Source organism: Pan troglodytes, chromosome 21 (assembly GCF_028858775.2).
Source record: "Pan troglodytes isolate AG18354 chromosome 21, NHGRI_mPanTro3-v2.0_pri, whole genome shotgun sequence".
NCBI lineage: Eukaryota > Metazoa > Chordata > Mammalia > Primates > Hominidae > Pan > Pan troglodytes.
Window position 1 is genome coordinate 11,437,114 of NC_072419.2, and position 14,066 is coordinate 11,451,179.

Consider the following 14,066-nt stretch of genomic DNA (forward strand, 5'->3'; position numbering starts at 1 on the left):
GAAGGAAGGAAGGAAGGAAGGAAGGAAGGAAGGAAGGAAAGAAGGAGAGGGGACGGGAGGGGGGAGGGGAGGGGAGGGGAGGGGAGGGGGGAGGGAAGGGAGGGGAGGGGGGAGGGAAGGGAGGGGAGGGGGGAGGGGGAAAAAACCAAATGACTCAAAACAGAGATATCAAGTTGAGACAGAGTAAAGAAAAGAGGAAACAGTGGTGAGCAATAGACCTTTCAAAACACATAGTGAAATCTAACAGGCTAATACACTGTATAAAATTGTGTAGTATAAGCACACAGTAAGAATTTATAGATAGAAGAAAGAATACAAGAGAAATTCAAATAATCAGCTGAAATGAAGAGTATTAACTTATCTCTGCAAAATTTAGGAGTTATGCCACACGTGATGGCTCGCGCCTGTAATCCTAGCACCTTGGGAGGTCGAGGCAGGTGGATTGCTTGAGCCCAGGAGTTTGAGACCAGTCTGGGCAATATGGTGAAACCCCATCTTTACAAAAGATACAAAAATTAGCCGGATGTGGTGGTGCATGCCTGTAGTCCCAGTAACAGGGAAGCTGAAGCGGGAGGATCACCCGAGCCTGGGAGGTTGAGGACTATTTGCCGAGATTCCAATATGGATTTGCCTTATTGTAACAGAGACAGATAGATCAGTGGAACAACCAATCATAAATATAAATTCCAGAAGCATAAAACACTTAAATGTAAAATATTAAATGATAAAAATCAAGAATGAACTATCGGACCACACATACAACCTAGGGATGGAGAAATTATCTAAACGAAAACAGGAAACCCACTTGCTCTGCAGATCCAGATAGTTAACTAAGCATTTATAAAAGCTTTTTATGTATTATGGATATTCAAATCTTTATCTGTATTGCAAATATTTTTTCCCAAATTTATTTGTGTGTTGACTTTTCTTTAATTATTTCTTGCCAAGAAATAGCAATAGGCAAATAAATTTGGGAAAGAAATATTTGCAATACAGATTAAGAGTTAAATACCCATAATACACAAAAAAATAACTCTCACAAAACAAAAGATAACCTAAAAGACAAATGGCAGATGACCTGTGCAGCAAACCACCATGGCACATGTTTACCTATGTAACAAATCTGCACATCATGCACATGTACCCCTGAACTTAAAATAAAAGTTGAAGAAAAAAAGAAAAAGAAAAATGATAAAGAATATGAACAGAAAATCCATAGAAGGGCAAATCGAAATGGCTGAGAAATAGAAAAGAACTACTTGAACACATTCGCGATCAAGGAAACACAACTTCAAGGAAATACCACTTAAGGTACCATGAAATGTATTTATTAGACTGACAAAATTTAAAACATAACAGCACTATTGACAGAGATGAAGGAGTGCGGAATCGGGTAAGGTATTTTCATACTTTCCGGTGGAAATGTAAATTATTATAGTTTTTTGGAAGGCAATCTGGTAACGACATCCCTTAAAATTTAAAATACCCGGCCTGGCGTGGTGGCTCACCCCTATAATCCCAGCGCTTTGGGAGGCCGAGGCGGGCAGATCACCTGAGGTCAGGAGTTCAAGACCAGCCTGGCCAACATGGTGAAACCCTGTCTCTATTAAATACACAAAAATTAGCTGGGCGCGGTGGTGTGTGCCTATAATCCCAGCTACTCGGGAGGCTGAGGCGGGAGAATCGCTTGAGTCAGGGAGGCGGAGGTTGCAGTGAGCCAAGATTGCGCCATTGCACTCCAACCTGGGCGACAGAGCAAGATTCCGTCTCAAAAAAAAAAAAAAAGGAAAATGAAAAATACCCATACTATTTAGCCCAGCAATACCACTCCTGGGAATGTATTTTATCATTTGTTTAAACCTAGATAAAACAATGTTTGTTATAGCTATATGTGATGGCTAAAAACTAGGAATATGAGTATCTCTCAACTTTGAATAAGCTATGGTGAATCTATAGCAAGGAATACTGTGAAATCATCAGGAAAATTAATTAGAGTGGGACCAGCTAAATTGTAGGGATTTCCACAAGATATTGCTCAGTAAACAATGCAAGATGCAGAAAAGTGTGTATGAGAGCAATGACAAAACATGAAGGAATATATGTGTGGTGTATATGTGTGCGTACATGTAGAATAGCTAGCTAGCTAGATGTTGACATGGTTATGAGCACAGAGAAATGTGTGAATGATACCAAGCCCATTGCTCACATGGAGCAAGGCAGGAGGATGGGCAGAAGGAGAGGGGGATGGCAGAGGAGAAGCAAACAGAAGAGATGAAAAAAAAACTGCACTAAAAAGGAGTCCATGTGCATAAGATCTTGGTTATGTTAAATTGTATCTCGATGCATAAAATATGAAATCTGTATCTTCCCATTGGCAGAAATGCCCCCACCATATTGTCAAGTGAAAAAAGCAAGTGGCAGTGTAGTATGCTTCTATTTATAAGTGATATGAATTGGGATTTTGAGGCTCACAGTGCCTCAAAGGGGTTGGAAGGTTGGAGCGGCAATGGAGGAAGAGTCTTCTTGTCGTTCTGCTGGGGGATGTGTCTGGAGACAACACTGGTCCAGTTAAGGCAAGGGCTGCCTTGGTATGTGTGTAGGTTGGGGTAGGTGTGGGGGTGGTCATTGTAGACTTCGGGGTACAGCTCAAAGCAGATGCCTAAATCCCACCATCTGAGTCATTCCTTCAGTCTGAACCTGTGGTTCCAAGTCTGGTTTTATTTTTCCCAAGGATGGAAGGTTCTGGAAGACTTTGTCTACTAAATCGTGTCATTTGTTAGGCAAAACCTCTCCCATCCTGGACAAAAGGTGGCAATACATATGAGGTGGCTTCAACACTCTCATATTTATACTGAGATATATTCGGCTGCAAATGTTATTTTAATGTCAAGCACAATCTGAGGAAGTACAAGTTTTCATGTTAGTTTTAGAGAAGCACAGAGGGTTTCCTATTTCTTAACTTGTGATACAGATTGAGTGTCCTTTATTTAAAATGCGTGGGACCAGAAGTGTTTTGGATTTTGGATTTTTTTTCAGATTTTGGAATATTTGCATTGTACTTACTGGCTGAGCATCCCTAATCTGAAAATCTGAAATCCCAAATCTGATATGCTTGGTCTCAATGGTCTCTCGTGCTCATGCTTTGAGCATGTCCTCAGTGCTCAAAATGTTTCAGACTTCGGAGCATTTCAGGTTTTGAATTTTTGGATTAGGGATACTCAACCTGTATCAGCAAATACAGGCATGTGTTGACTAACAACAGGGATACGTTTTGAGAAATGTGTTGTTAGACGATTTTGTTGAGTGAACATCATAGTGTTCTTACACAAACCTAGATAGTACAGCCTATTACACACCTAGGCTACAGACCTACACAGCATGTTACTGTAATGAATACTGCAGGCCAGGGGTCCCCAACCCCTGGGCCGCAGACTGGTACCAGCCCATGGCCTGTTAGGACTGGGCCACATAACAGGAGGTGAGTGGCAGGTGAGGGAGGGAGCATTACTGCCTGAGCTCCGCCCCCTGTCAGATCAGCAGTACATTAGATTCTCATAGGAGCATGAACCCTATTGTGAACTGCGTGTGCGAGGGATCTAGGCTGTGGCTCCTTATGAGAATCTGACTAATGTCTGATGATCTGAGGTGGAGCAGTTTCACCCTGAAACCATCCATCCTCCCACCCCCCAAATCCATGGAAAAAATTGTCTTCCACGAAACCGGTCCCTGGTGGCAAAAAGGTTGGGTACCGCTGCTGTAGGCAATTGTAACACAACGGGAAGTATGTTTTTATTTATTTATTTTTTAGGACAGGGTCTTTCTTTGTCACCCAAGCTGGACTGTAGCGGCAGGATCTTGGCTCAATGCAGGCTCAACCTCCCAGACTCAGGTGATCCTCCCACCTCAGCCTCCCGAATAGCTGGGACCACAGGCATGCACCACCACGCCCGGCTAATTTTTTGTATTTTTAGTAGAGACGGGGTTTCACCGTGTTAGCCAGGATGGTCCCGATCTCCTGACCTCGTGATCCACCCGCCTCGGCCTCCCAAAGTGCTAGGATTACAGGCATTGAGCCACCGCGCCTGGCCTGAAGCACTGTTAATATGCTGTGGTCGGAGCCGGGGGTGGAAACATGGGTACTCCTTATTTTTTAAATACCTTACAAAATCTTTTGCATGTACCTAACTTCAGGTAAAATAATCCCCCTTGTGATGAACTCGCCAGCAGCGGTTCATAGGTCAGGATATTGGGAATGGTGGCAGCTGGCTGCAGGTCTTGCAGGAGCGGCTGCAGTGGTCATAGCTCAATGGGCCAGAGAAGAACCACGGGTTGAGATGGGAATGGGGTAGTTCTAGGTTTGCCCTAAACCTGGGGTGTCCAATCTTTTGGCTTCCCTAGGCCACACTGGAATAACTGTCTTGGGCCTCACATGAAATACACTAACATCAGCTGATGAGCCAAAAAAAAAAAAAAAAAAAAATCGGCCAGGCTTGTTAGCTCACGCCTGTAATCCCAGCACTTTGGGAGGCTGAGGCGGGTGAATCACCTGAGGTCAGGAGTTTGAGACCAGCCTGCCCAACACGGTGAAACTCCATCTCTACTAAATACAAAAAATTAGCCGGGCGTGGTGGCACATGCCTGTAATCCCACCTACTTGGGAGGCTGAGGCAGGAGAATTGCTTGAACCTGGGAGGCGGAGATTGCAGTGAGACAAGATTGTGCAATTGCACTCCAGCCTGGGCAACAAGAGCAAAACTCCGTCTCAAGAAAAAAAAAAAATCACAAAAAATCTCAATGTTTTAAGAAAGTTTAAGAATTTGTGTTGGGCAGCTTTCAAAGCCATCCTGGGTCGCATGTGGCCTGTGGGCCGTGGGTTGGACAAGCTTGCTCTAAGTGAAAAAACACATCTAATCACCTCTGGACCCATCATTATACCCCACCAGGGAGCCACGTTGAGGACAGAATGGAGCTGCTCTCAGTCCCCCACAGCTCAGCACTTCCTGACCCAGTCTGAATACTCAGCCTGAAAGTGGGCATGGCTGGTGAGACCCTCTCTGGTCACCACTCCCGAAATGTCTTCACCTCCAGATGTGTTACTATAATAACAGACTCAGAATTTCACCCCCTAAGTCCAACATGGGCGCACTCTCTAACTTCTTGAGGCCTCTGAGACTTTACTTCCTCCTTCCACATCCTCGCAAGAGTCCTGCCCACATCTCTGGTTCTCTGGGAACGAGGACTGATTGTCCCTTTCCTGTAGCTTTCATTGATCAGTCTGCCAGGCACCTGACAATGATAACGCTCATGAACTTGTTGAATTGAATTTCTTATCCGTTGATTTCCTCCCCTAGGTGACAACTTTTAATTAATTACCATCGGCTTTCTGTACCTGAGGCTTCTGTATCCTTGGATTCAACCGAGGATTGAAAATAAAAAACAATAAAAACAACACAATAAAAATGCAAATGTAGAAACAATACAGTATAACAAGTATTACATAGCCTTTATATTGTATTTGATATTATAAGTCCTCTAGAGATGATTTAAAGAATACAGGAAGATATGCATAGATTATATCCAAATGTATACACTACACCAAAATCCACTACGCCATGTTATGTTTTTGAGACAGTCTCACTCTGTCACCTCGCCTGGGGTCCAGTGGTGCGAACATGGCTCACTGCAGTCTTGAACTCCTGGGCTCAAGCAATCCTCCCACCTCAGCCTCCTAAGTAGCTGGGACCACAGGCGTTCACCACCATGTGTGCCTAATTTTTTTTAGTTAAGGGGCGGGGTGGCGGGGGAGGGGGGGGTTTCACTATGTTGCCTAGGCTGGTCTCGAACTCCTGGCCTCAAGCGATTCTCCCGCCTTGGCCTCTCAAAGTGCTGAGATTACAGGGGTGAGCTGCTGTGCCTGACCCACTATGCCATTTTATATCAGGGACTTGAGTAGTCTCGGATTTTGGTATCCGAGGAGGTCTTGGAACCAATCCCCCACAGATTCTGAGGGACGACTCTTTTCTTAAAGAGTAGCCCAAGAAGGAGGCACGTGAAGAGCAAAACTGTGTCCAGGAGAGCTTTTATTTGTACGGAACAGTTTTAAAAATACAGAATAAAATAGCTTTATCTCTACTATTATTCACAACATCTGGTCCAAATATTACATATTTTTAAAATACTTAAACGTTTAATGAAGCCATGTTAGAAAAACAATATGAAAATTCTTTTTAAAAACTCCATAAAAGAATTACACATCTCAAAAAACAACCCCACCCCAAATACCCTCGGTAATCAAAATAAAAATAAAAAACAAACAAAACCCCAGAAAGGTATATATAGCCAAAGTCAGTCACAAAAACTCAAGGAAAATATAGGCATCCCCACTGTTTTAAGAACAGTCAGAAATGTATTAAGGTGTCAAATGAAGATTGTTACTAACGAACAAAAAAGGAGAGTCATTTGAACTGTCAGTAAGATGGCAACGTGGGGAAGGGTGTCCTAAGTGCCTGGAAACACGCACAGCAATGCTAAGGACATGGGAGGGTAGAGTGATGCTGAAACACAGTCAACACCAACCAGAAAGGACGGGAATGTCTGTGAGGCTGCTGAAAAGAGACCCCCAACGCTAATGTGCCTTATGGGTCCATGGGCAGACGCTGAACGCTGGCAAAACCGGGTGGCCCTTCTTGCACTACTCGGGTTCTGACTGCAGGAGGGGCAGAGGGTGGTCGATGTCCTAGTCCCTGTGTCTAAAAAGTCATGAGGGGACAGAGTACAACAGGCAGCACGTTAAGTCCCTGGGCTCTTTTCCAAAGCCAAGAGCAGGCTCCCTGGAGAAGCGAGCTTTGCGAATGCTCAGGCCCGGAGTCGCACACTAACGCGGCGTGCAGCAGGTGTGGCTGGGTGTGCACAGCTGGCGTCCAGCGACAGCCATGCCGGGCCTATGCCTATAGTGAGTGTACACCCCATGCACGGCCATCCCCCAGGATGCTGCTGCTTCTCTGGCCAGATGGGTTCTGGAATGAGGCTTCTGCTATTGCTCCATATTCACCTTCAATCTGGCCTGGCCACTCCCATGGCATCCGTATTACTGAAGATGAGACTTGCCAACTTTAAGTTGCTAGTACCAATATTTCAGCAGGGATATGAATGAAAGAAATAACAACTTAGCTCATGGTCATAAAATATACGTATGGGTAAATAAAGTATACACACATACTAGAGATTCATCAATGGAGAAATTCTATCATCACATGACATTGTCATGAAAATTATATCATTCCCTCCCTGGAAAACTGTGACTATTATCCTGGGTAGAAATGTTATTTTGCTATATGGAAATACTGCAATATTCATGCATAAACCAAGTTGTCATCATGAAAGTCAGTATTCTACAGTATAAAGCAAAACCTGTGTGCGAATTTGTTACCATGAAAACGGGAAACCATCAGGACCCATGATGCTTCATTCTGGCTGGCATGGTTAAAGCCACTTCTCTTGCCTTGATCAATCCCAAGAAACTAAAAGTTAGCATTTGAAATCCTCGAGGATTCTGAAAGTAAATGTATCTGTGAATCTACATTTAACTTCCTAATGAGAATGAAAATTGCTTACAAAGACTAGAGTCACTTCCCATTATTCTGTGAAGCAGGGGTGGGGGGCCCCCACCCCCCACTGTGAATATGGCATCACCTCCTGTCCGTATTCACACTATCTACATTTCATGTTGGGATTGCCCACACAAATGCTTTCTTTCAGGGACCAGGCAGGTGACCTGGGAAGGTGGTGGGTAGGTGGTCTCTGTGGAAACTGGAGACTAACTGGCCTGCAAGGACATTCACATCCAAAATATTTTAGAACACTCTACAGGCAAAACAAAGTACGGGGTGGTGGTTCAAAGCCCCAGCAACGCAGGCCAATGATGTGAATGGGAAGTGTCATGACACAGACCGCGAGTGGCCACCGTGTCCCCCAATATCTCCCCTTCAGGTGTGTGCTTAAACCCAAGAAGCAGATGAATACATTCTTTTTCTTTCAATTACAAACTTTCATTCTGTAGCATATTTTCCAGTAGGAGAACCACTTCCTAAAATGGTGTGTGTGTGTGTGTGTGTGTGTGTGTGTTACATGTTCAAGTTTATTAGTCATTAGGGGACTCCAATCACTCAAGGCTGTGCAGAAAGTACCAGATTCAGCAGGGGCATCTAGTCAGGCTGCCCTCTTTGCTCCCCACCTCCTATTCCCTTACCCCTCCTCGGACAGAATTATCGGGTTGGCCACAGTGGAATCAGAACAGGAAACTCTCATTCCAACAGCAGTTGAAAGGGTAGGGCTTCCTTCCCCGTGTGAAGGCCTACAGAGGGCACCCCACATGTTAGCGGAGTTGAATCCTCCTGATAAAACCCAGCCCAAGGAGGGGCTTCAGAAGGGAGTGGGTTTCTGGATGACTAGAGCAGACACCTTGAGTGTTATGCAGAGGAAGACGCCCAGTCAAGCTGAAGAGAAGGTGCCCCTGGATCACCAATGGCTTTCAGGCTTTTATTTGGATATTTGGTCTTTCTGCTCACCTGGAGAGCTAGAAGATTGCAAATCTCTGGGATGTTTAGCAGTTTTCCCCATTTTTCAGAGCAGAGAAACTGGAGATGTTGAGCAAAATCCAAACAGAAGGAACTGAGAGCAACTCATTGCAGGAGGGCTGCCAGCCTCAAGAGTGTCCCAAGGCAAGAGGGATGGAAACCGCGAGCCAGTGTGCTTGTAAAGTATGCATCAAAGACACATTCAAAAAAACATACAAAATTGGATGTAATTTAGCATCTAAGTTCTTTACTTAATCTGCAGTAAGTTTTTGGCAAAACAATGCAGTGGCTCCGAGGTGTTCTTGCCAGAATAAACCTTGAAGCCCCAAACTTCCCAGAGTGAAGGGGGCTACGGTGACATGGCAATGCTGCAGAGACAGCGCCACAGCACTGGAGAGCTGGGCCAGCCTGGGGCCGAGGGGGACAGGAATGCACCGTGTGGACACCAGGCTGCCAAGAACCATGCCCGGCCGCTGGAGACAGGAGACAGGCACCCACGCAGCTGAGCAAAGCTCGACCAGGCCAACGGCCACCGAAGATGCGCCACCTCATGAAGCGAGGGCGCTGCTTCCTATCTCAGGCCTTTCCCTTCACTGAAAAACTTCAAACCAAACCAAGAGGAGCCATTTCTCAGGAAGAATTTAGTGTTATTAATTAGAACTCTCTTAAGTGAGAGGGAGCCTGTTGGCTGCTTTTCTTATCACCTTTGGCAACCACCCTCACCTGTAAAATCAAGATCTAACGGACGTGCAACGTGGCAACCCACAGGAAGTCTCCTTAAGCCAAGACTGCCAGAAGCGACTTGCAACAGGAGCCCGGCAAGCGGGACCGGCCGGCGGACAGACCGTCCCACGTGGCGGCTCTGCGTGTTACCTGCCCCAGCTTCCCTTCTTCACAAGACAAATTCACGTGTAACTTGACCCACGGTTTCTGGGCTCTGGTCCAGTAGTCAGTTTTGATAAATAGATTAGGCATTACAGTATTTACACTTTCATGGTATCAAGCAATACAAAACACAACCACAACAATGGTTATTGGCCTTCAAAAGCCGTTACAACAAGCTTCCCTGATGGTGTCCACAGCTTTACAAATGCTGGTTCTTTTCTTGATGGGGGGAAGAGTGGGTGGGGGACAAGGAATAGGGATGCAAGGAAAGAGGGTCACATGGAAAACACTGATTTCCAAAATCTGCTATAGTCAATAACATTAAATAGGAATAAAACCTTGTAATTATAGACGCGCGCGACAATAACATCCACATGACGGCAGAGCCAAGACGCCCATCAGCTTGTGTGACCGGTGCCTTGGGTGGCACTCTATACTCATCACACCGGCTAACAGTGATAAATGCCAGAGAGGGTGTCTCGGCCACTAGTGAAATGAAAAGAGGCCAGTGTGCACGTGCTGGCCCGGTCGGGGCCAGGGTGGCCAAGAGAAGGCGCAGCCGAGAATCAGATATTGGCTTCAGGGTCCTTTCCTTTTCCCTCCAATGCCCCAAACAGATGTTCATTCGACATCTGTGCAGGCCTTACCCACGGCCAGATCTGGGCACAGGGGAGCCACGCCACTGTTTTCAGGTCAACAGGCTCCTCCTCCGGGAGATCAGCGACAACAGAATCATACTGGGCCAGTCAGTCATGATAGCGCAAGGCATACTAGTGCCCCTTGGTCAGAGGAGGTCTCCGCGGGCACAGACGAGGGTCAAATGACAAGGAAACAGGTCCAGGGGCTTCGGAGAGAGAGAGAAAGCCCCTGGACCCTGGAGGTGGCTTATAGGAAAGCCAGCCCTGGGTGGTGGAAGGGAACTGAAGCAAGGAATCGCTGCAGATTTTAAATGTCCACTCCAAAGGGAGGACTGGAACTTCAAATTTAGTGACCATGGCCAGCAATGGACACTCTCAAAGGGCAAGGAGTTAAGGGCTTAAATAAGGAGATAGGCGAGACACCGTATCAGGCACCATCACCCTCACAGCAGAAAAGTGATTCGCAGTCTGTCTTAGCTCTGGGGCACAGAATGTAAATGTAGATATACAAACATGTATTTTACTTCTTGTTACCCAGCAAGGAACTACAGATACATGCCTCACTGCGGCCAGGCCACAGGGCACAGCAAAGGCTATCCCGTGGCCTGGGAGTCTTCGTCTGAACTCCGGCTGTTGTCGCTCTTCCTGAGGCCTTTCCATGTGTAGCCCACAAAGGTTGGGCTGATGGGTAAGTAGCTGAAGCATCTGTATTTTTTTATAATGTTCATGCCAAATGGCAAATTGTACGACTCCATGCCGTCGAGTGATTTGTTCCCTTTGCCCACACCCTTCTTCCATTTCCGGATTCCTCTTTCCTCTGGAGTACCTGTCACACATCCCAAGATAGAGCAAAGGAATGCTTCGTTTAGCAGCTCTACTGAAAATGAAACTGTCGTCAAACACACACACACACACACACACACACACACACACACACACACACACACACGGTCCCACAGATCAAACCTGCCTAGATAACAGTAAAGAATACTTGAGGAGGTGAAGGTGCTCAGCTATCCAGTGCCCAAACCAGAAGTCTAAGAAGCACTAACCCCTCCATGTCCAGACCTCCCTATCCTTCTATGTGACCCATATTCTCAATTTTCACTGTTAGGGTCCAGCTCAGGCCATGTTATTGCTTTCCTGGTTCATTCTATCGGTCTCCCAACTGGTTACCTAGTCTTCTGGCTCATCACCTCCTGCCCCAAGTCTGCTCAAAAACTACCTCTCTAGGCCAGGTGTGGTGGCTCACACCTGTAATCCAAGCACTTTGGGAGGCCGAGGTGAGAGGATCACATGAAGTCAGGAGTTCGAGACCAGCCTAGCCAACATGGTGAAACCCCGTCCCTACTCAAAATACAAAAATTAGCTGGGCGTGGTGGTGCATGCCTGTAATCTTAACTACTCAGGAGGCTGAGACAGGAGAATTGCTTGAACCCGAGAGGCAGAGACTGCAGTGAGCTGAGATCATGCCATTGCACTCTAGCCTGGGCAACAGAGCAAGACTCTGTCTTAAAAACAAAACAAAACAAAACAAAACAAAACAAACAACAAAACACACAAAACAAACTGTAAAATGTAAATCTGAGTCAAAAAAAAAACCTCTTTAAAATGCAAATCTGAGTTTGCAAAACAGGGCTGAATCTTTATTGTATCACACAATGCCTTCATCAACCAGTCACTGCACATTCACCCCCCATCTAGACAGACCCACACTTCATGCTGCTTTGCTCCATTTTAGCGTGTCTGGTGCTATGGGGGACACACAGGTCATGTACCTGTTGTGCTTCTGCGGGGATGAACATCCACCGGTTGGACACTCCTGGCCACTCTGCACCCTGACAGATAGGTCAGGGAGAAAGCTCTGAGCACACAGGGCTCAGCAAGGAAGCTCATGACTTTTTTTTATATCTAAGCTCTGCTCTCTCGTCAGTATTTCAGAAATAAAGCTGACTTTAATTTCCATCAGCCTGACTGTTGCATCCCTCTCTCAATTCCCTCTGGCTTAGGAGAGAAAGAGAGTGGTCGTTATGGACTCTTAAATCCAGTGCCTTCCATCTATTCGTGTGTGTGATTCCTTCTGCCTTGGTTTCCCCAGCAATCTCTTGATTGAGGTTTTTTATTTTTTTTGGAGATGGGTTGTTTAAAGGGGAAAATCTAAACAAAACCTTCGAGCCTAAGAATAAGTATCACCCTTCCTTGAAGGCAGGGAAATCTGCCAGTATGTCCATGGCAGCACTTTACAGTGGTCCACAGCAGCCACCGCCAAGGCAGGACCCACATAACATCCTAGTCTGTCACCCCAAGCTCAGCACAGAATGTATCCATAAACAGGGATCATGGGTACTGGAGAGGCAGCTGCCTCCAGGCACCTCTTGTCAATGATCCTGGATCCCTGAGCTCAGCCTTTGCCCATGGTCTTCTACTGCCTTCTGGTCTTAGTTGGCTGGAGGCCCACCTTAGGAACAACTCATTTAAGGGACAGTCTCCCCAAGCAGAAGTGCCACGGGCTGTGCCCACCTCTCTCAGATCAGATGAAACCCACACTGCAGGGCCTTTGGCACAGGCTGTGCAGGGGGGCAGGAGCCTGGCCTGTGCCCATCCCACTGCCATCTCACCACATGCAGCGAACTCAGCTGCTGTCTCCCAGAAGTCCTTCAGCACGAGAAACAAAATTAATCAGTTTACGTAGCAAAAAACTGATTCATACATGGAGGCTGGGAGTGCCATCGCAACTGTTTTAGAAAACAGTTATAACCAGTGATGGCTGGTTATAACTCATTTACTCTTCCCGTTTTCCATTTCTATTTGGCAAAAAAGTAACACATATGTAAAAAAAAAAAAAAAAAAAAAAAAAAAAAAGGTGTGTTTGATATATACCACGTACCTGGGATGGTGTTATCCAGGATAAAAGCCACACAGCCCCCTACAAACATAGCAGTTGTGAGAAGGACGTTCAACACTTGATCGATTCCTGTTATCCCTAGAAAGAGAACACAGCCATAAAGGATCAGTGTCACAGCAGCGGTGAGCCTGCCCTTGACTTGGGAAGGGGCAATGGTGTGGGCAGAACTCCGCCAATCAAAGCAGGAAAGGAAAGTGTACATTTCTTAGTTGTGCACATGTAGATGAATTTTTGCCAGTAATGTTTTAAACTACGATGAATACTTTCAACAATAATCCAAAGGTATATCCGTAAGGAGAATTCCCAACAGTGGTGCATAGAAGGTGAATGTAAGAGTGGTGTTCACCCTACAACGAACTGTGAAGCCGCAGGGGTGTAGTCGGTGGATAAAAAAAATTCTAAATAAAAAAAATGGTAGTCATAAGGCGGAGAAAAAATTACAAAGTGAATAATAAGATGACAAAAATAGTTCTGGCACCTGCAGTCATACAAGACTTTTCAGTATCCTGGGTTATCAATTAGTGCTTAGCTGCTTTTAATCAGGGGCAACTGGATTTATAAAGATGTCCTCCCATGAATATGACATATTAAATGTAAAAAACAGCAAGAATCTCATTTATCCACACACTTTCCATCCTGAAGATAGAACAATCCTCAACAGAAAATCATAGGCACTGGTGAGGATGTGGAGAAACAGAAACCCTCGTACATGGCTAATGGGATAGTAAAATGGTGCAGCCGCCATGAAAAAGTTTGGCAGTTCCTCAAAAGGTTAAAAATAGAATTACCACATGACCCAATTATTCCACTCTTAGGTATATACCCAGGAGAAATGAAAACAAGTACTCAAATATGGCCCACATTGATTATTCATGAATTACGTGTTTGTGAAATTGCCCATACACTAAAATGTATTTGTAAACCCAAAATGAATACCCTTGGTGCCTTCATGGGTATACAGAGCAGTGAAAAATCTGAGCCACGCCACATACATTCCTGACTGATGTCAAATAAGCTGACGCTCTGCCTTGTTCTGGCCTCATCCTGTAAACAAGAGTCCTT

General features: G+C 45.5%; 1 protein-coding gene across 8 annotated transcripts in view; it reads right to left on the reverse strand.

The window, feature by feature from the left end:
• Positions 1 to 6,063: 6,063 nt before the first annotated feature.
• Positions 6,064 to 14,066, reverse strand: part of SLC23A2 (solute carrier family 23 member 2) — a 149,974-nt gene continuing 141,971 nt past the window's right edge. For all 8 annotated transcript variants that reach the window (XM_016937398.4, XM_016937397.4, XM_063802999.1 and 5 more), the window contains 2 exons: positions 12,987 to 13,082; positions 6,064 to 10,925 (listed from right to left, as the gene is read on the reverse strand). In XM_016937398.4, coding sequence (XP_016792887.1) covers positions 10,693 to 10,925; positions 12,987 to 13,082 — 329 coding nt within the window. In that variant the 3' untranslated portion in view covers positions 6,064 to 10,692. The remainder of the gene's footprint in view (positions 10,926 to 12,986; positions 13,083 to 14,066) is intronic.